The sequence below is a fragment of the Protomyctophum parallelum genome, assembly GCF_964188405.1.
Source record: "Protomyctophum parallelum genome assembly, chromosome: 2".
In the NCBI taxonomy this organism is placed as follows: Eukaryota; Metazoa; Chordata; class Actinopteri; order Myctophiformes; family Myctophidae; genus Protomyctophum; species Protomyctophum parallelum.
In genome coordinates this window covers 13,871,319-13,894,742 of record NC_139699.1, presented here as the reverse complement: position 1 = coordinate 13,894,742, position 23,424 = coordinate 13,871,319, and the positions used below count along the sequence as shown (strand labels likewise).

The 23,424-nt window shown below is 41.6% G+C and overlaps 1 protein-coding gene across 1 annotated transcript; it reads left to right on the top strand.

Annotated features, from left to right (window-relative positions):
* Positions 1 to 6,746: 6,746 nt before the first annotated feature.
* LOC310854405 (mitochondrial carrier homolog 2-like) lies at positions 6,747 to 21,958 on the top strand. The gene is made up of 13 exons (XM_083759034.1): positions 6,747 to 6,875; positions 8,582 to 8,666; positions 9,718 to 9,824; positions 12,295 to 12,318; positions 13,576 to 13,629; positions 15,921 to 15,978; positions 16,674 to 16,725; positions 17,179 to 17,238; positions 18,085 to 18,178; positions 18,364 to 18,411; positions 18,623 to 18,690; positions 19,298 to 19,373; positions 20,830 to 21,958. Exons 1-13 carry the CDS (start codon positions 6,789 to 6,791, stop codon positions 20,914 to 20,916), a joined length of 900 nt encoding a protein of 299 aa, XP_083615160.1. The 5' UTR covers positions 6,747 to 6,788; the 3' UTR covers positions 20,917 to 21,958.
* Positions 21,959 to 23,424: the final 1,466 nt, after the last annotated feature.

Sequence of the window (23,424 nt, the reverse complement as noted above, 5' to 3'; positions counted from 1 at the left end):
ACCCCACATCCCACACCAATTTCTTTTTGTTACAGACTGTATTTAAAGTGGTTGTGAAAGCATGACAGGGACAGATTATTTCTGTTGCTCGACAGTTTGAGTTTGTTTCAACAATTTTGCAATAAATGATAATAATACCTTTCTAAACCTTCAATATCAAGCTCTCTGCTGGAAACCTTTGGACATGTTTCAGAAAATGAAAAACTATAATAAAACAAGCCAGTGTTTCAATGGATCCAATAGTTATTTAGTCATAAACCCTTTTTAGGTTTATCGGTTCAATGTTTATAAAACCCACACACACTCTTAACCACTTTGACTTAAACTTCCAACCATTTTAGCTATTTAATACTCTAGGACAATGTTGTGCAAAGATAGACGATCTACGAGCTCACAATGCAGTGGCATTGTGAGCTTGTATATCTGCTATTTGCACTACTTTTACCTTTTACTTTTGTGGAGAAACAAACAGTTGAAATATGGGGACACAAGGTTTCTGCATGACAGCGAGCATTATGTTTGCTAACTCCTCCTTTTTGTTGCAAAATGATTCAATGCTGAAAGAGCTTCTGTTTTCTGGTTGCTTATGAAACACATTGAGACAATGAGCAAGAGTCTAGGATCTGTTGTAACATTTACTGTATTTTGTGACCAAATTCAATTTGTTTCCTACACATAATATAATTATTTTTCTTTAATAAAGCATGTTCACAGTCATTGACATAATCTTCTGTTGGCACTTGGCAGTTAAAATCACAAATACTAAAATAAAAGAAGTAAAAACAACACATATGAAGGCCAAAATAAGCAATCTCCAATAAAAGAAACATAAACAAATCCATTTGCATATACATACTGCACATAATAATAGTATAATGCTAGTTTATGGTCAATCAAGTATATATTTCATTGGTAACATATTGATACAGTTTTAGGGGCAGTGTGATGGCACTGCCCCTGGCAAAAACACATCGAATCTACATTAAAGGGTACCACAGCCAGGTCACAGACAAGGTCAGAGAGAGAAGGATGAGGCTGGTCATCACAAAGCATTAGGAAGTCATTATGCATTCATTCATTTGGAAAGGGCACTTTGAGTCGACATACCTCTCAAAATACACAATAAATAATTTGACCCAATGGTTGTCAAAGTGGGTTCCGGGAAAGTTAGTAACCAAATGGACCCTTACAGGTCTGCAACTCTGACAGTGTACAATAGAACCAAAGGGACCCTTCCAGATCTGTAGATCTGACAGTGTACAAATGGAACCAAATGGATCCTTACAGGTCTGCAGACTGCAACTCTTGACAGTCCCTGAAATCTAAAAATAGGAACCACCAGTGACTAGACCATGAGAGAATATACCTCGCCAGCATGAAAACAAAGGCGACGACCTCCAGAACAAGCTTGACCATCATGAAAGCGAACCTGATCAGCATGAGAGTGCCGATGATTGCCAGCGAAACCGTCATGTAAACGCCAACACAGACGAGCAGGATGCCCAGCACGAAGACCTTAAAGACGGGATGTCGGAACACTCTGGAACGATCTGATCCACATCCGGCGCGAGAACCAGCCGAGCACCAGGGTCCTTGTCCTGAACGTAGCTCTCTCTCAGTAGCCTGGCCATCTCCTCACTCACCAGCACGGCCGGGATGCGGATCCATTTCAGAAGGTGGGCCGATCTTGGTGCGATTAAGTCGTCGTCGTCGGAAGAGGAGTTGACGTTGTGAACGATGGCGGCCTCGTAGCCCACCTTCTGGGCGTTGAGCACCTGGATGTCAAAGTCGCAGTTGTAACCGGTAACCATGGCGATGAAGTCACCGGAGGAGGGGGGCGGGGCCACGGCCTCGCAAGTGTTCTCCGGCCGCGCGGTGACCAGGAAGGCCTTCAGGCCGAAGACGGACGGCCGGTAGTCTGACAGATAGGTGGCATGTAGTGGAAGATCCATCGTTTGTTGTTAAAAGAGTAAATGGCGATGTCTGCCGTTACGGAGGGCGCATTGAAGAAGATAAGCAGCAGTAGTGAGAAGAGGGGAACTGTGTGCTAAACCTCATCACTATGAGGTGATGTTCAGATCGCTGACATTATTTATATCACTGAACTCTCCCATGTTGGTGCGTCACTCGAACTTGGGACCATAGACAATATTAGACATAGTATACCTAGTAGTATGCCTGTCAATGTAGTTGCTCACCCAGCGCATGCTCCCTTTTTACTGCTTTCTATAGGTTTTGATGATGTTGTTGGACCCTTCCACGTCATAATTATGTCTCACATGTATAGTGTCTACACCGTGCACAAGTAGCCTCGTGTAACGATAATGTCACTGCGTGGATATTAGTCTCGTCCCTCTCAATGTTAGATATTTTTCTGCAATTTCCCACCCCATATTTGCATACTGGGCCCTGGTTGGTTATAGTCTGCATGGCTCCAGACAAATCTGGTTGGCTCGTCACCATTTCGGCCGTGAAGTCCTTCCACAATTGAGAGGTGCCTGGGGCATATATGCATGGCAAAGGGGGGATACTATCATCCGACGGAGACACCTAAACCTAACCGCAACCCTCTCCCGACCTTCGGACCTTCGGAGCAATGCTCTGTCGGATGATAGTATGCCTCCCGCCCATGCGACCATATTGAGCCTGTGCGGAATCTTGTGCGTCGAGCACATTGGTCGAAACCGCTTTAGTTCGTTCATGTAGAGAGGACCCCAGCTATGTGGTTAAGCTTAAACTACTAGAGTCGGCCAACAGGACAGTAGAGCTTCAATTTTCCCTCCCAGTTCCCAGATTGCTTGGGACGGAGTAATTTGAGGGCTTAAGTTCACCCACCTTGCGCAATCTAGCCTTTACAGTTTTAGGTGATAAGGTGACCACCGAGACGGTTGATGGATATTAAAAAATTGGATCCATCTTTTATAATGAAAGCAAGGACTGTATAATTTGTAAAGACATACTGTAAATCTATAACTTCAAATAACCCAGCTGGGAGACCAATTAAATACCGTGCTGTACCTTAAAAATGAGTGATTAGCCCTTTAAATGACAATCACTGTACCAAAAATAGAAACATACCTTAAAAAATGATTTGGAGGCAGGATGAAATAAGTTTCGGAGAGAGCTTAAAGGAGAATTCCATGCTAGAATGCTTTCTTATCTTTCTTACCTTTCTTTGTAGTTGTTACGTCCCCACCAAAGAGGTCCAGGTGGTTTTTTGTGCAAAAACTCTTTATTGGCTATTTTCCCTACCATAAGCCCTAAATTAATTGCATTGCATTGAATGGGAATTGAATGGGGCTATGGGGTGTTATGCTAGTTCACTTATTTCCATCGAAAGAAGTAGTAAAGTGTGCCGCTTGGGATATTATTTACATTATGAAGAGAGGATATATACAAAGAAATTATAATTTTGAGCGATGGAAATAAGCGAATTAGCACAACACCCCATAGCCCCATTCAATTCAATGCAATTCATTTAGGGCTTATGGTAGGGGAAATAGCCAATAAGGAGCTTTTGCACAAAAAAACACCTGGACCTCTTTGGTGGGGACGTAACAACTACAAAGAAAGGTAAGAAAGCCTTTTAGTATGGAATTCTCCTTTAAGGTTTAACAATTATTTTAGTCGGTATAAAGTCAATTTACATAGAGAATGTGCTACATGGTTCAGAATATATTTACATCAATATAATTTTAAAGAATCAATTGTTGATTCCAAAAAGAACCCGAAGCTGAACTGAACTGAACTCCCCTTCACAGCATTTGTTCCAGGCTAAATACTGCAGATCCCGTCAGATTTGTTGATATAATGTTCATTGGCTGGAGATGTTTCATGTCCGCAATGTCAGATGACAAAACCAGTGTTGGCTGTCCCTCATTAGTCCAACGCCTAGATAATGAGGATGGCGTAGCGACGCAGAGTTCATCTTCCTTGGTTCAGTCATTGATGCCCATTGAGGCCTGGAGAGCGGCAGCGCCTAGGCAGGCGTTGCGAGGCAACCTGTAGATAACTTCTTTCCCTGTACCAAGTTACTAGGCCAACTGGCCAAGGTCAAACTAGACTGATAACACAGCAGCTGCATGTTGAATTAAAAACAGCGCCTACAGTATTGAAAGTTTGTATAGCTGGAGGCAGACCCCATGGAGACTGAATAAGGAACATGGTGACTGAATAAGGAGTCAACAAGATATTAAATGGGACCGATGAAAACATATTTTGACCATAAACATGGATGACATGACATTATGATGACAAGGAGAACAACAGGCAGTAGGTTAAGAGTAAAATTATGAATAAGGTGAAAATATCAATGACCCGGCCTGGCTCATAGTTCAGGAGAAGGAGAATATGACCACTGGACATTAGTTTGTATACAAATAAGACCCTTTTTATCTATCAACGGTGATTAGTAAAAACAAAGAGATGTGTTCGGGTGAGCGGTCAGTCCCTTATCACCATTGCGTGACATCATGTTGATAAGGTTATCACCTAAAACTGGGATATGAATATTATGGCGGCACCCCTCCGGGGCGGCAGGTGTCACTATTGCTCCGTGCTGTAAAACACAACAACCCATAACATAGTGTTGCCATGTTTGCTAATTATAAGCGATTTGGGGCTTTTTTTGTAAAGTATCTTGTAAATAATAATGGTAGTTTTCGGCATTGTGGGTTGTGTTTATTGGGCTTTCTAAAGGTCTATTCATAGTCCAGTTTTCGTTGAAGAGGTGACCATGCAGAAAACTGGACTATGTATAGAGCGTCGCAGTCCCGCCCCCTCGAGAGACCCGGAAAATAAATCGCCGTTCATTTTCCTCATAGGCAATTCTTAAAGTATTTATTTAAAGACGGTTACACCGCGGACAAAGCCAACTCGGATCGTGACAAATCATGACAATAAACGCAATATTTTGGGCCGATCAAATCATTAGAAAGAAGAAAATAAAGGCAGGAGACAACACTATTTGATTTGTTTTTCTTCTTATAAATTATTTGATCGGCCCAAAACATTGTGTTCATTGTCATGATTTGTCACGATCCGAGTTGGCTTTGTCCGCGGTGTAACCGTCTTTAAATAAATACTTTAAGAACGTCATTTCCTTGAGTGGTACTTCCGCCAAAAATCCCGCTACTTCCGCCAAATTCCAGCAATGCACTCTACAGCATAGGTCTTGCCCAGAAGAGAATTTACACTGGGAGAGGAAATACGTTAATGACACGTTACTGTGTGGGTAGCCTGAGCTAACGTGTTAGGTTTCTGGTCTAGAGGGGCGGCTGCGATTTGCGCACGCCCTGATTGGATCTCATCGATCTGTCCGTCACCCCCGGCCCCTCCTCTCCCCCCTAGTGCAGCGCTACATCACATCATTTGGAGCGACGCCCACCCGGAAGGGTTGACTCCCACTTTTAGACCAGAGCGGCCAATGCGTTCCTCCAGGCTTTCAATTTTTGCACCAACAAAAATGAAAGCCTGGTACCGAGGCTACTGTGTGGGGGTCCCCGGAGCATCCAGAACCCCAAGAAGGCCGGGCCGGTTCCGGCGAGCCACCCTGCGTCCGAAACGGTTGAGAAATAGTTACCGTGTGGGGGTCCCTCTACTGTACTGTACTGTGACTGACTGACTGTACTGTACTCAGTCTGTCACACCCGAAATCATCATATATACAGTTATATATATATATATATATATATATACATATATGCGCAACAGTGACACTTGGTTGTGAAAACCAACCGAACGCTATTTTCGTGCTCAGACCCAGCCAGGGACGGACACAGCCAGCCAGCCAGCCACCCACAGACACACAAAGCTGCGTAAGGAAGTGGTTGCACCACTTAAAAAGTGTCCACTGCAGTCATCAGTACGGTCATCTTTACAGTAGAGATGCTCCGATCGGCCAATATTTAATATTTAATAACATAAAAATTATATTATCCTGAATATCGGCAGTGAATATCGGCCGATAGGTCCAATAACCGATCGGCAATTTACCCTATCTGTGAGCAGCAATTTACCCGATCTGGAGAAATCGATCTTTTAATTTACACCATTTTTTTTTTTTTTAAGATATTTTTTTTGCGGCTTACGCCTTTTATTGATTTTTTAAGGGACAGATAGTAGGCTGACAGGAAACGGGAGAGAGATGGGGGGATGACATGCAGTAAAGGCCGTGTCGGGTTCGGGAGTCGAACCCGCGGCACACCGCGACTGGATCACCAGTCCGGTGCCCAGACCGTTACGCTACGGCCTGGGCCTAATTTACACCATTTAAGTGGTATAAATGTCAATCAGATATATATAATTTTTCATCTTTGTAACAGGCCTAAACATTCTCCCCTTCCTCCCCACACACAGGAACAGTTTTGATGAGGGTTTTGAATTTGACATAATAATTTTGGAAACATTCAAATTTGCCCCTTACGCACAAGATCAGTAGGCCGATCATGAGAAAACAATTGGTGATCAGGATCGGTTCCAAAGAACCTGATCGGATTGGCATCAATACTTAGTTTACAGTCATTTGTAGAGGTACTAGCAAATGTAGTCCAGGCACTTTTCATTCTTTTCAAACACGTCTGGAAAAAAAATAATAAAAAATAGCAGATCTAAGTACAATCAGATGATCTATTAAAGGCGCAATCATTACTTACTTGTTTCTTTTCATAGACCTGCTTGCTTGTATGTGTCTCTGTCAGAAGAGAAGTGGCAACCCGGGCCCATAGCAGCAGCATAGTGTCAGTCAGTGTGTTGGTTGTAAGGTCAGTGTGACAGAGACACTGCTCATAATGGCGGACACGTGTGGTCAGGTGTTGCTGGGCTCCGGCCTGACCGTGCTCTCTCACCCGCTCATGTACATCAAAGTCCTGGTGCAGGTAAGACAGACACACACCACCCACTTACCGGCGCTACGAGCCGAGCCACGACGGGCAGAGACGCGCCGAGCCCGGGCACAACAAGCTAGCCTGGTCCCATAGCTGATGGCTGCACTGGCTGGCTGGTTGTACTGTGGCAGCTAGCCTGGAGCGTTAGCTTTAGCTAGGCTAACATGCTAGCTGCAGTGCCAAGAAAGACTGCCAAGTTGCCAACCCAGAAGTGTGTGCATTGTGCAGAGAGATGAATGTGGCTCTCTATGATGTCTGGAAGACATACTGTACAGTACGTGTGTGTGTGTCATCAGCATAATTTCTGATCACTTGTGAGACTTCCGTTGTTGTGTGCTTGTTGTAATTAATCAAGTCAATCAATTACGACCATTGTGACAGGTGTTTGACGTCATGGGCAGTTGACATTCAAATTAATGAATGTCATAGATTGTTTTTAAATGGCATTGATGCATATTGTTACAAAGACTCTCTTGTCTGTCTAGTTAATATTTACGTATAGGTATGTATGTATTTACCGATACTCACTCAGTATATTTACTGTAGCAGAGATAGTGATTTTACAAGATTTCTTATTTTAAGGAACCCACATTTTAGAGATTTTTTGTCTCTGGGACCCCAAAGTGAGAACATGTTTTTGTTACTTTAGGAAGGTTTTGTTATTTCTTGACCACAATGTTAAGAATGTAATTTAGTAGTCTGCCAGGTTATTCAAAACAGATGCTAGGTTCATTGTTTACCTGGTATCCTATAGTTTCAATGTACAGATCATCATTTTGATAGTATATTGTAGACTGATGCTAGGTTCATTGTTTGCCTGTGAAGTGTCTGATAAATGCCTACATTGTAAATTGTTTATAGGTTTTATAGATGCACTATATTCATAGACTGGACTCAGTGGATGTAGCAGCAGGGGTGGATTTACTGTAAGCAAAGGCAGGCAGATGCCTTACTTTGCTACGTGTCTGCCTCCCCTCCGACAACCGTTTATTTAAAATTATATTGCCTATAGGCCACCGCCTAGCCGCTACTAAAGGCCGACAGACAGTGTATCAGACAGAAGTATACACATCTATTCTCTGTGTCCTCCTGTGTCGCAGGGTGTCTGGAGGGGTTTGTTTGAGTCTGGTGTGAACTCCCATAATTCATAATAGAGACAATACACCATAAATAAATACTGAAACCAGATATACATTAGGGAAGGTGTATGCATGTGTACTATGTAAACTCGCCGAAAAATGTAATTAAATTTGATTAATTAATTTGATTAATAAATTAAGATATATTATTGCTATTGGAGACACTGGGGAGGCACTGGGGGGGACACTGGGGAGGCACTGCATGTGGAGGCACTGGGCAGACACTGGGGAGGCACTGGGAAGACACTGGGGATGCACTGGGGAGACACTGGAGGCACTGGGGAGGCACTCAGGGAGGCACAGGGCAGACACTGGGGAGGCACTGGGGAGACACTGGAGGCACTGGGGAGACACTGGAGAGGCACTCAGGGAAACACTGGGGCGACACTGGGCAGACACTGGGGTGCCACTGGGGGAGGCACTGGACATTTCATATCACACACACCATGATTCACATTCACTGAACTGTCCAAGCTGCTCCAGTGCTCCAGTATCCCTTCTTCTGCAGATGTATATTGTGTTTTAAAGGATGTAATATGTTGTGTTTGTTTGCTGCAGGTGGGACATGAGCCTCTGCCTCCGTCTCTGGGCAGGAACATGTTTGGCAGACAGGTGTACCAGCTACCTGGACTGTTTGCCTATGGTGAGTCTAACTGGCCCAGTCCTGTCACAATGCCCACTCTAGACTGTCCTATTACAATGTTGTCACCATGTCCAGACTGTCTTATCACAATGTCCACTCCAGACTCTGTCTGTCCCAGCCTTACTCATCTGCGAAGAGAAAAGCCTGGTCACAACCTAAAGCAGAGAGTGCATAGCCAAAAGTGTTGGGCCGGAACATCCGTCAGATGTATTTCCCCCAGATACAATATTTTTCCACCAATCACAACACTTGTTTCATTCACGGAAAATGTAAATAGATTTGTAAAGCGTCAACGTCATTTCCTTGAGCGGTACATCCGCCAAAATCCCGCTACTTCCGCCAAATTCCAGCAATGCATAGGTCTTGCCCAGCGTGCTCCAGACTGTCCTATCAAATGTCTGACAGTCCTATCACAAAGTCCAAACAGACTCCAATCTACATTGTAAAATGATCAGTATTTATTATTAACTCGGATAGTGTACAAAATGTCTCATTGTATTAAATGCATTCTGTTGAACTTCCGGCTCCATTTTTATTACTTGCGCAAGCAGAGCGTGCAAGTACTGTGGTCGGTTGGATCAAAAGTGGTACTATGCATGGTATGCTTGGCTGTTGATGGTGACAATGTAATATACAGTATGTTTAAATGTTGGGTGGGTGGTGTATACATGTATGTATGTATGTCGGTAAGAATGGTGGTCCTTTATTGGCTGTTGACGGTAACGTAACTAAGGGACACTTAATGGTAGGTATATAGACTTTATAGAGGGGCTGATTGTAAGTTCGTAGAGGTCGGCAGAGTGCATTTCTAGTCTCTGTCTGTGGTTATAGCGTAGAATGTGTCCTTTTTACTTCTTTTTTACACAGCCTAGTTAACACAATCATTCCCGGAATTCCTTGAAAATAGGAGCTCTGGGGTAATATAGAAAAGTGTGATACATTGTCGAATTGAATCGTTACCTGGTGAATGGAAATTGAATTGAATCATGAGGACAGTGCCAATTGATGTCTTGGCCAGCTCTGACTACTCGTATGTGGTGTTGTGTTTCAGCCAAACACATTGCCAAGGTGGACGGTAAAGCAGGCCTGTTTAATGGACTGGCTCCCAGGCTGTGTGCTGGAACCATCGGAACAATCGTCCACAGCAGAGTCCTGCAGGTACATACCGTATCACGGCAACTCTCTCACCGCATCAGAAACTGGGGGGGGGGGGGGGGGGGGGGGGGAAGAAGTCTTGACGAATAGTCTCTTACAATCAGATTCTTGAAGATATACAGAGAAAGCAATATCCGCACTGTCTTGAGCACTCTTGAGTTGAAACCATGAACTTTGTTTATTTGAGCAAGCACATCAGCAGCAGTCTATCTAGAGAAACGGACCTTCCTCAGCGTTTCACACTAACGTACTGTATCACCACATTGTATCACAGTGTATGTATCATGTGGGTGGGGGGATGACCCAGGTAGGTAGGGTGCGTAAAGATGAATGTCACTATTTGTGTGTGTACTATTGTGTTCCTTCTCGTCTATTCCTAATTGCACTGTGGCCCCTTTTCCACCGCTTGGGAACCGATTCAGTTCAGAACCAATTCTTAGTCCATGAGCCAGAGCTCCAAAATTAGAACGTTAATGAGAATGTATAAATGATGGATAAGGGGTCAGGACAAGTAGGCCTTTTCATGGAGGGGTCATACTACAATTTGGACTTGAACTGTCTATCGTACTCATGAATTGAGTGGGCAAAGCCATACCTAGATTACATTGTTCATATGATCAATTTAAGTAAATTAATATACAGTAATAGCTTTTTCATATTATTATTTTTTGCATATTTTCCTATATAATGCCTAATTTGCATATTTAAATGTGTAAATTCTGAAAATTTGTAATACAATAAATCATTGTCTTACCTATTCACCTATCATGGTATCACAGTGAAAATGTGTGATAAATAATAAAGTCTACTACTGTGGAAGGGTTATCATGTATTCCCCCACGCTAGCATGACGTTATTTGCTAGGTCCGTATATATACGGAGTCGGACCCCAACGCAACGTATGCTCTGTGTATATAATGGTTGAGCCCCATGGCAGCTTTTAACATTGCTTTTAACGTTGCTATGCAATCTTAAATCTGATGTCCGTTTACCTCGGTTACAAGCAGGATTTTCAAACCTCCATAAGTCGGAATCCAGGAGAGCTGTCCTTGGTGGATCTTCAGCCATCCAAAGTTCCTATATAATTTGTGACTTTGTACCGCGTCGCTCCCGACATGTAAACGTTTCTGGCGAGAGGTAAACCGTGTGAGCTAATGCTAATGATAGCAAAGTGTGTGTATGGGGCTGGCGGTGGGTGGAAACAACTCCTCTTAAAGTGAACACTGATGGAGGCACAGGTTATTTATTTATTTTTAACTGCTATAACAGAAATAATTAACGTTCCAATTTTGGAGCTCTGTCTCCGGTTCCCAACCGGTGGAAAAGGGGTCTGTGTGGTTTCTGGTAGTTTGTGGGGCCGCAGCTGAGTGGACTATAGGTCTACCTTGACCTTGAAATGGAATCAAAGGTTCATTATTTGGCCCTGGTTTTAGCCTTCTGTTCCCTGTCTTGTAGACCGCTCTTTCTCCCAGATATTGGGTCAGGATCCATGTTTGGGTTGCGGGCAAATGTTTCCCGTGCTGTAATGAACAGTGTGTCGTACATCATTCTGAATCTATTGGTATGTAAAATTATATGGACACAGCGAGGTTAGTTTGCATGTGACTGTTTGAACTGGAATGATATCTGGCTACTGGCTGAGCTGGGGGGGCGGGTTAAATTCAGCTTCTGACCAGCCATGATATACAGACCTAAAAGATCTACAAGCTCTGCTCACAGGATGTCGCAGCTTGTGTATCTGCTAATTCCCACAACTTTTGAAGTAGAAAACAACCTGGTTAATAGTCTTTGATAAAAAGATAATTACAAAAGAAATACAAATAAAACCTGCTTCGCAATTATTTGATTAATTAAAAAAGTAATTGTGGAATAATCACTAATAAATAGTTTGTTGCAGCCAGGCTTGGGACGTTGTCTTTTTTGGGTCATGGCCACTTAACCTTTGGTGTTGTCAGTTTTGTTTAGGGTACAAAGGTCAAATACAAGGTGAGGAAGGACATCAAATGAAACGTTTATTATAAGGTCACAGAAATAATTAAATCCATACGGTTTTCAATATCAGTGATTTTATTATTTCACAAAATAATGTATTTGTATACTATTTACAAATAATAACCAATATTTGTAGAAACAACATGCTTAGCCCTGTCCTGCACTAGTCAGGGTCACACTCACTGGACAGGTTTGAAGATGGAGGTGAGGAGGGGGAGTTAACAATCTACAATCTCAACAAAATGATGTTATGAGTAGTGGGCCGGCACCCATACCAGTCCAAGAAGTAGTCGAATCAGCTTGTTTTTGGCGGTCTGAAGCTTAGTAAAAAATGAGGAACGCTTCGAGAATTTGCGTGTCATCTTTGGGCATCCTTTGACACAGTAGGGATTTAAACAGTGGTTGACTGTCATGTATATTCTCTTACATGTTCTAATGTTATTAATGAAGATTAATGTTATAATACTATGTTATTTTACAGAAATGCCAAGACGGAGAAATTAATGTAAGTAAAACCATCTTGTTCATGTTTGAATGCAGTTGCAGAACATGCCTGTTATGTTGTTACTGGTTGTTTGATCCAGTATATCCATATGGTAACATTTACCCCTTCTACAAGTTACTCAGACATGTAAACCACTAGGTTTGCAAATATTTATTATTTTCTTAGTGACTTTTTTAACATACTTTTTCTTTCTTTCTTTCTCTTTTTTCTTTTTTTTTATGCTGCTGCAATGTCTGAAGAAAAACAAAATGAAACAAAATTATGTTTTACTCCTGGGTACCTGACCTGTACACACAATGTAACAAAGACCATCTTGAACCTTGGCAATAAAGACAAGGCAGGTGTATTACAGACAAACAGACAGACTCTTTATTTGTCTTTGCGGGAAATAAATTTTGCCCCAAGCATCCACCAGGACACAAAAATTACAACGCATAAATACACAACACATAGACAGATGACACAATACATTGACAATATAACACATTTACACAACTATATAATAATAATACCATACCAGTCATAGTTCGAGAGACATTACAGATGTGCAGATCTGAGAATAGGGCCCGTTTGTTCAGAAGTCTCCGATCTCTGAGCCTGAAACAACAGTACTGTGTACCGTTGTCCTGATGGTAAATATTTGACTGTATAGAGCGTCGCAGTCCCTCCCCCTTTCAGAACGACGAGTGGCCCAGGAAATGATTCTCCATTCATTTTCTCCATAGGCTTTTCAAAAAGTATTTATTTAAAGACGCCGCGGACAAAGCCAACTCTGATCGTGACAAATCATGACAATAATTACAATGTTTTGGGCCGATCAAACAATTAGTAAGAAGAAAAACAAAACAAATAGTGTTGTATCCTGCCTTTATTTTCTTTTTGCAAATTATTTAATCGGCACAAAATATTGTGTTTGTTGTCATGATTTGTCACAATCCGAGTTGGCTTTGTCCGCGGCGTAACCGTCTTTAAATAAATACTTTTTGAAAAGCCTATGGAGAAAATGAATGGAGAATCATTTCCTGGGCCACTCGTCGTTCTGAAAGGGGGCGGGAATGCGACGCTCTATAGCGGGTGTTTAAAGTACATAAGGTGGCATGCCATTGACTGTACAGCAGTTGCATCCTATCCTTAGTAATAGCTTTCCCTTTCCGAAGTACCTTATTGTGTGGCAACTCGATGTGCTTTTGCTTTACATAAAATATTGAGAAAACACATTTCAAGGACCAAAAGCTGAAATGTATGTTTTCATTTCAGGTAACGGGGGATCAGAAGCCAGAGGATGGATCCCTGCTCCATGTGGTCAACGAGGTAAACAACGCGTTTCATCATCTATAAATGGTGTGTGTGTGTGTGTGCGCACTGTACGTAAGTGTGCACGCGCTCGTACTGTACGTATGTGCGCACTGTAGGGCTGACCCAAAGAAATCGATTAATCGACGTTCAATCGATACGCACGGGAATCGATTTTGAAATTTGTAATCGAATAGTCATTAAAAAAAAGCGGACCCTTTTGGTCCGCAAGACGGCCCATTTTGGTCCGCGAGCCATGCTCGCGCCTCGCAGAGCCTCCACTGTCCTCACGTGTTAACAAGGAAGTCAAGCAGCTAGTCATGCCGTCCAGCGGTCCACGCAGGAAAAAGAAGTCAAAAGTGACATGGTTGCATTTTAAAATATCCACGACCACTGTGATGTCAAAATAATGTGCCACGTTATGCAAAGTTGGCACCTACAGTATATAGCAAAGAGGATTCTATCCATCCCTGATTCCCTGCCACTACAACCCCTTCGGAGCGCATCTTCTCCAAACTAAGCAGGATTTATTGTCTCTTTTCTGCACTAGTACGGTAACTAACTATAATATTGCACTCTCAGAGACAGAGCCGCTTTTTTGGTTGTTCTCTCTCTCTCTCTCTCTCTCTCTCCCTCGTGGCTCATGCTGGTTTGAAGAAAGAATAATTAAATAAATCCAATAAATATAATCCAGGTTTGTTTGTCTGGAGAATGGAGATCCAACACTATGTCATATTATTAAAGTAAGTAAAGAGCTGGTCATTGTGCTGCAGAGTGAGAAGCTGCTCCGCTCTGCTAATTGATCTGACCTATATATATTTGCGCAACTGACTGGCATGAGGTAGCCTAGTAATTCTACTTATTTGGCAGCACCTGCAATTCAGTAACCTATACACATTTCAAAAGGCTTTCATATGCTATTAATATTTTTTCTAATCGGGTTTGTCCTAGAAATGTTAATAAATTAACAAATTAATTATTAAAGCACAGGGCCTCGCATTTCTCCCAGGCAGCTATGATTGCGAGCCATGCGTGCGCGCAGCAAGCACTCGTCTCGCTGCTGTCGTAAAGCCTCGATTAAATGACGCTTTATTTCAGTTAATGTTACGGCAAGAGGAGAAGAAAATAAATCCATTAGTTACTTCGTTTGCACTTGACAGCGTGTGTTGTTTTGAATGGTAGCCAAACTGTTACTTTTATTACGTTTTTTTTGTTCCATAGAGAGCCTAGAGGGTTTGATTGATTTAAGAGTTCATTCATGTTACGATCGGGTGGTGTTTTTTTGGTGTTTTCACATCTTCAGTTTCAATCTGAAGAGATGCAAAATGCCTTTCATTTACAATGTCTGGATTATAAAAACATTTATTTGAGAGGTAATGCCTGTGTCAGGCAGTTTTATTTAATGTTGACTTGTTGCGGTCGGATGTTTTATTGTAAGCCTAATTATTCACTGCTTTCATGAACGCTGCTACAATTACAACAGTTATCGTTTAAAATAAATTAGACCAATCCAAGCATGCGTTTCTCTCTGCTATATCGTTGTTTAAACCAAATTCATCGTGAGTCACTGCTCGCCTCGCCTCGCATCGCACCTCGCATCCCCCCCCCCCCCCCCGTTGGGTTTCGAAGCGTCGACGATCAAAACAGATTTATTTCGAAGCGTCGATCATCAAAGGCGTGATCGAAGGTCAGCCCTAGCGCACTGTACGTACGACGTACGTCTGTAATCCACGTAACTCGAATTCGACACACACGTTCCATACTACCACGGGGAGTGCCGTGTCCGGTGTCGAGTCGGTCGGACCCACGGCCTGCCTCTTAATAAACATTTGCGGGCATTTAAGATGGTGTACGGATTCTTCTCTCCTACAAGGTTTGAGTTTTAACCACTTAAGTTCAGAAATGGCCGATCTACAAGTGTTTTGAGCTTGTAGATCGGATATTCTTTTATTTGGAAGATTTCCATCTATAATGTAATGCCCAACACAGGGATACCAGCTCAGCTGCCCTGTGGTTCTAGTGTCTGGCCTGAGACAGGGAGGTTGTGGGTTCAATCCCCCATCCCGGTCACAACAGTTGAGGATCCAGGAATCATTTCACTCATCGCTTCAATCAAATATGGAAGCATTTCCAGAACCATTACAGGGGTTGACACTAAGGTCTCAGCAGGTCATGTTCTACTTGCCCAAAGGTCATGCCCACTTGCCCGGAATGTAAATCGGCCATTATAATATGATAGGTAAAATATGTTTGTCCTCTGCTTTATCGTGTGTCTTTTGACCCCCTTTTTTGTCTTCATGTGCAAACAGACGACCAAAGAGATGATTGCTCGTTCCTGTGCCACCATCGTCACACACCCCTTCCATGGTACAGTATGAATATACACACACCCCTTCCATGGTACAGTATGAATATACATTGCGGTGTTCATTTCGTTGACTAAAATCTATGAGGCAAAATGTTGATCGACTACCAAACTAAGCTATGATGACTAAAGCTATGACTAAGCATATTGACAATTTTGTCTGCAAATAAAAACTAGGCTAAATGTTAGGGGACTAGTGGAGAAGAGATCCAGTTTGGCCGCACTCGGCTGTTTCGCTCTCTGAAAATAGCAAATCTACAAGCAGATCTTGTAAATCTGCTATTTTCAGCATCTGCCATTATGATGCCATCGAGGCCCGCCACAATCAACCCTAGTCAAAAAACTCCTATAAGATTTGCAAAAATTCTAATAGGATCCTATATAGGATTATGAACGTTTTAAAATGTTCCAATAGAATAGGATTGTAAAATTCCTCTCGCCTTTGGAACACAAGTTCAAGTTGGCACCGCCAGCCTATGAGTAGCACGGTTTGGTTGCCGTGTGTGTAAAATCCTATTGGATTTTTTATTAGGAAAATAATCCTATAAAAACAAATCCAATAGGATTAGTTGAAAAATCAGATTTTTAATGGGATTTTTCTATCCGAATTCTATAGGATTTTTTGGCTAGGGAACGGTCCCTGCAGTTTGAGGTGAATGGAACCTTTATGTTTAACTGTGTTGTATTCTATCTACAGTGATTACGTTGAGGTGTATGGTCCAGTTTATAGGAAGAGAAACCAAATACAGGTGATTTTTTTACACATAATTGTGCACGCTCTTCATCACATTCAGTGTACTGTACTGTGTTTGTCATTTAGGGAAGAAAAAATCACACCCGTGTGAAGTGAGGGGCACTCTTATCATACATCATTATGACGTAACATGTCGATTTGCACAGACACGTACATTCTCTATTCATTGTCAATGGGAATTTAATGTTTGTGTAGGAAGAAAATAGCCGATTTGCTCAGACACATATATGACGTAAATCCTCCATTGTCAATGGGAATTTAATGTTTGTGTAAGATGAAAATCTACACTAATAGCTGTATATAGGAGGGGCTAAAAAATATTAAATGAGCAAAGATGGCAGATCGGTGCAGTGAAACATTGTGCGCTCGTAGATCCGCTATTTTTGCGCATTTTGCTGGGATGTGATGAAGGCTTTGAAATAATAGTTTGTTTTGTGTTTTTCCTTAGCGGAGCCTTTGATTCCATCCTAACAGTCTACAGAGAAGAAGGAATCCTGGGATTCTTTGCGTATGTTTCAGCAATGATGTACACATGTGTGTCTCTTATGATCGAGTATGGGAATGTTGATCCATTTACAACGGCCCAAAGCTGACATGCTCAACATTGTTAAAAGCAAAGCAATTCAACGCCTTGATACAAAATAAGCATCAACTAAAGATATGCATTGACGCAAAACAAAATATGCAGAGTTAAGACAGGAGAACTCGAGTACAAAAGCAAGACTAAAGGCCCCAGTCTACTGGGCAGATCTAATTGGAGGGGCAATATGTTCCAGAGCCTGGATCCCCTGGTCACCCCTGCTCTTCTTGTTAGTCGTAGGAACGACCAGAAGCCAGAACCATAGCGTCCGTTGGGCAACTCGGGCCATGGCCCAGTCAAATAAGAATAATCTGCTCATCCGACAACAATAGATACTATACATTGGCTGCCCTCATTCGCAATGTTTACCAAGCTACAAAAGCTGGCTACTTGTGCATGTCAATGATGGTCCATTGTGTGAACCTGTTAAGCACTGTTCTGTTGGTAGGCATATGCTACTGTCAGATGTCCTGAAGCAGTGCAAAAGAGAATGGATAATGTTCCTGGATTCATGAATGAAATTACAGAGGAGCAGAAAATTTGAATCTGCCAGCAGCAGCATGTCCGCAGACCTTAAAGCCGTGCATAGGATATTAGGGCTGGAGTATATCCAAAAAACAAGAGGGCGACAGGCTTAAAAAAACGATTAGAAGAACTAAAGATCAAACTAAAGGTCATTCTAAAATGACCAGAACTGGGGTAATGTGGTCACATCTTTTAGTGCCATTATTATTTTTTTCAGTGTTAATGTGTCATAATGTTCTGTTGTTCCAGTGGTTTGATTCCTCGTCTACTGGGTGACGTCTTGTCTCTGTGGATCTGTAACCTGCTGGCTCACCTGGTCAACACCTATGCCATCGATGACTCTGTATGTAACCGATTTTATGGTTTATAATTATAAAGGTTGAATGAAATTAAAATGAATGTGATCTGCCCACCTTCAGCCAGGGGACATCAATGAATTGTCCATGTCAGTGTGACATTGAGTAAAACTAAACATTGTATTGTAAAAGTGAGTGAAAAATTACAGTTGTGACGTTTGTTTCTGTACAGATGAGTCACACAGGAGAGATCAAGAACTGCTCCCAGGCTGTGACAGGAGTAAGTTAGTACAACACTACTGTCTGTACTGTGTATGTATCATGTGACAGGAGTAAGTTAGTACAACACTAATGTATGTATGTGACGGGTTAACCAGGGATTTGCTGTCCATTTTATTCAAGACTATGGCTAAACTAAATACAAATTAGCTGTAAAAATTAACACTGGTTTAAATCAAACACTACCTTCCCTCTGCTTCTGTCTTCTGCAGTTTTTTGCCAGCATCCTCACATATCCTTTCGTGTTGGTGTCAAATCTAATGGCTGTCAACAACTGCGGGTAAGCACCTTTCATTTCACTTTAAAACAGACTCCGAGGTCATTATAACATTCATAATATTTTGATGTTTGATATTAATTTGATCAGAAAAATCAAATGACTCCTTCTGTAAAAGCCCATTCAACTTTAAACTCATTGAAAACATATGTCTCTGCTTTTGGTGACTGATATTGTCCTAATGAATGTTAGACTCATTGAAGTTGCGTACACTTGTCTCGACCACAATGTTAAAATGTAATTTAGATAGCATGTTATTTAGACTCATATTATTACTGGTATTATATAGTTTAAATGTACAGATTATTTTGATAATATTGTTTGGACTGATGCTAGGTTTTTGGTTTACCTGTGATCCTAGTTGACTGAGGTCCTACACTACTGTCTCTCTGCATTCTGATGTATGTCTTTACCTTGCTTATTCTAAGTCACTCTGGATAAGCAGCAACGTTTTGTGAGCTTATAGATTGATTACTTTACTGGCAGGATTATTAACAGTACAGGTAGTACAGTCAAATGTTATGCTAAAGGGGGCTTGTTTCCAGCTACTGAAAGTATCAGGCCTAGCATATATAGAGCCATGCATTGATCTAATGTGTTGCTCTTCCAGGCTGGCAGGAGGTCTGCCCCCCTACGCCTCTGTATATCCTACCTGGGTGGACTGCTGGAGACATTTAAACACGGAGGTACAAAATGCTACTACACATCACCCTGCAGCTGATAACTACACCACAAGTACTGTGTGGAGTGGACCTTTTTTTAGCCCCATTTGGCATGACCGTACAGGGGTGGCTTGTACCCATGTAACCCATATCCATGCACATAATAGTGAGGGTCAAGGAACCTTTTGGAAAATGGTGATGGCCGTTCAATGTTTTTCTAATTTTGAATCATTGGGATGCATACTTGGTTTAGACTAGTCATTGGTTAGACATGGGTTACGGTTAGGTTTAGGTGTGCTGCCCCGTGGGAGGTTAGGTTTAGGGTGAGGGTTTGAGATAGGTTGTAGTTGTAAGAAATCTTTTTATTTTCGTTTTATAACAGTATGGGTGTCAAGTCACAGATTCATAGAAAGATAAAAAAATAAAATATCATTTTAGTATCAGTGACTGGGGTAAACAAACGTACTGTATGGCCGTGGGCAGACATAATGGAAAGACTATGCAAAACATGGCCCTTCAAGACGAAAGAAAAATGAAAAACATTTTCTCCCCAATTTAGTATAGCCAATTTCCAATTCCCCAGCCTCTCTACAAGTACTCCATCTCTGCTAACCCCCACAATCAGTCATTGGGAGGGTGAAGAAAGCCTCAGGTCTCCTCCGATACCTGGGCCGTCAAGCCAACATCTTCTTTCCACCCGACAGTGAAAGGTCTCACTAGGGGGGCGTAACGCATGTCGAGGTACACGCTATCCCCCCCACCTCTTCCCTCCAACTTGTGGGGATCATCAATGCAGCGACAAAGATGAGCCCTCCCCATTCAGCTTCCCACCCGCGAACACGGCCAATTGTGTTCGTTGGAGCGCTCTGCCAAGCCGTATGCACCATGAAGACTAAGCTCCATGGTGGTGCTAATGACTAGTCTAAACCAAAAACTGTCTAAACTAAGTACTGCACCCGAATCATTAGGTATTTAACCCCCTTCCCGACGAGGTAGCAGGACACGGTTGGTCGGGTGCAGTACTTAGTTTAGACCATTTTTGGTTTAGACTAGAAATTGGTTAGACCAGTCATTAGTCCTACAACTACAACCTATCTCAAACCCTCACCCTAAACCTAACCTCCCACGGGGCAGCACACCTAAACCTAACCTTAACCCATGTCTAACCAATGACTAGTCTAAACTAAGTATGCACCCCGGTTGGTCCGATTGGAAACCTGAGTTTGTCTAGAATCAAAATGGTATCTGTACCTTTTGGGCTACCTCAAAATGTGAGCGTGCTACATTCTTGCTAGCAATCCTGCAGGTCTCATAGGGGTAATAAAATGTGTGTGTGTGGGTGGGGGGGGCTCTGCTATCTAGTTTGTCAATGTTCTATGCGACATTGTTGCACAAAAAACATTGAGAAGAAAATAAAAACGTAAGGTTTCTGCCAGACACCAATGATATTATAATTGTTTTGTTCTCTCCTCGTCACCAGGGCAACATGAGCAGAGGCAACAGTTTATTCTTCCGGAAGCTTCCAGCAGGAAAGACGTACGCCATCGACCAGAACAGATTTTTTTAAGCCTGGAAGGAAGAAGGGACGTGGCATGGCGATAGAATTTAATTGTAATATAAAAGAAAACCGGGAGGTCTGGAGCCTAATGCTTTGTATGCACTTGTTTATGTTGAGGTTTGTGTTTTTCTGTTATTTTTTTGAACAACCCGTTACTGACATTTAAGCAAAAAAAACAAACACATTTCAAGAGCAAGGTGCGCATCCTGTTGATTGGAAATTTCGTTGGAGAGCTTTATTTTGATAATGTGTATATACATATATATATATATAATAAGGAGAATCGTATTTCAGTTTGTGTTCAAATTGAAAGTTGGCAGGATGCTAAGGTTGTGAAATGTGTCAATATCACCTTGAAGTAAATAAAAACAAAAGGCAAGTCGTGAACCACTTTGACCTTGTGTCCATATCTGGGGCATGTCATAGGCCATTTTTATTTTTCATAAATATCCAATCTAGATCGCCTATTGTTCGCTGCGAGAAGCCATTGTACGGTGAAGTATGAAATATAACAAGTGGTTCGAAGTAAAAATGTCGGCTGTGTTGAAAACGACGTTCCTGCCTCATACTGTGAAAATGTCACCTCCCATAACGTAACGACTTACCCGCAACCTCCGTATTCGACCACGAACGATTGATCGCGATGATTGGTCCATCGCTCCCCTCACCCGTAATGTTGGGATTCTGTTTGCTAATGGAGTAATTATAAAATCTGCATGTTGTTAATAAAGTCTAATAATTAACAAAGTAAAAAAAATGGAAAGCGGGACCTCCTTATGTGATGTTTTGTCTTTGTTGTGTTAAATCATTTGATCGAAGGGTCCAGACCAGGCTGTGTGATTCCAAAGGAAACTGTTCAAGTCATTGGATGGCTAAGGTGTAGGTTAAAGGCCTTCATGCCTTTAATGCACACATTAGATGGGTGATAGCTAGCTAGGCATTAATGCACACAAACCGGCCCAGGAATCCGTCCCGGGCCGACTCCAGAGCACTGACGTGCTTGTTTGAACTCATTCTGACCCAAATAAAGATTTATTCCTTTTTGTTTTTCCTTTTGACTTAATGTGTTGTTTTTGGTCCTTCACTGCTTCAGTGTTTTCATATCGGGTAATTATAGGCCTGTCACAATTACATAAGCGTCTAACCACAATGATTTGAGATAATAGCAATACATTTTTGCATAATCGTTTATTAAATATAAAATAACAATTCAATCTAGGCTACATGACGTGTCCCTTCGTGACTACTCTTTTTTTTTTAGTGTAAGATTATTAAATGTAATTTGTATATTTCAGTTATTTCCTAAATTCGGTCAGTCTTATGTTGGAACATAGGTAACCCGTATACAGCCAGGGCTGCTTAGAGTAATCTTTTCTGTCTTAGCTTCATTTACATTGTTTTGATCTGCAATCATCTTTTGCCTGGAGCTTTTGAGTCTACTCAAGTTCAGGGGCATCATTTTGGGGTCCTAGGAAAAGGGGCTCCGTCTTTTGAGCTAATTTAGAACTTCCTGTCTGAGAGCTAGCTAATTTAAGACATCCGGTTGCCTTCAGAATAAAATAAGGTTATTTAATTAATAATTATTACATTACATTATTAGTATTATTATTACATTACAGTTATTATAAAGACACACATTATGTTTCTGTGTAAAAATAAGTAATTAAATAACATCAAAAAGTTATCTAAATGGATAAATGCTATTCACTGGAGTGAATATTCTATTATATTCTAAAAACGACTTATAAATCCTAAAGCCTTGTTTATACTTCACTTATGCAACGGTCCTATGCTGGACAATAGCAGATATGCAAACTCACAGCACATCTCATTCAAGACACTGAACTTGCAGATCTGCCATTTTTGAACACACTATAAAGTTAACCATTTATCATGCTGCTCTACGTGGCACTGCATTCTGTGACATTAAACCAAATGGCATTTTCCACTCTATGACACTACTGTTCTACATTTTTGTCTAATAAAATAGGCTATTAATTTAATCAATCAAACTGCATTAACTAACAGAGATACTACTAACCAAGCTATCCATGTCAACATGCTCTATAGGAGTCTCAATAACAGGTATAAGTAACGTTTAATGTTTAGTAATGTTTAATGTAGCAGAAGAGGCCATTCATTGAACAGAGTTTTGCACAATTTTAACATCCCAGATCGATTGAAATATGAATCTACTGTGCTGTGCTACACCATGATATATTAAGAGTACAATAACATTCCATTGTGAATAAAAACCTATTAACCACAGTGTAATGCTAAAGGTTTCATCACAGGGCTGTCTGCTTCATGTAATATCATTAAAAGTGTTGTTGGTGACAGTTATATGAGTTGGAAGCATTAAGACCCATTTTAACCCTCAATGGCTTCCTTTCTGACAAATAACGTTATTGTAAAAAAAAAAAAAAAAGATTCACGCGTTCATATGTAGCTATTTTGCATTAGAAGCGGATGGGACCAAGGGACCCGGATGTAACGTAAGAGGACTACAATAGATTC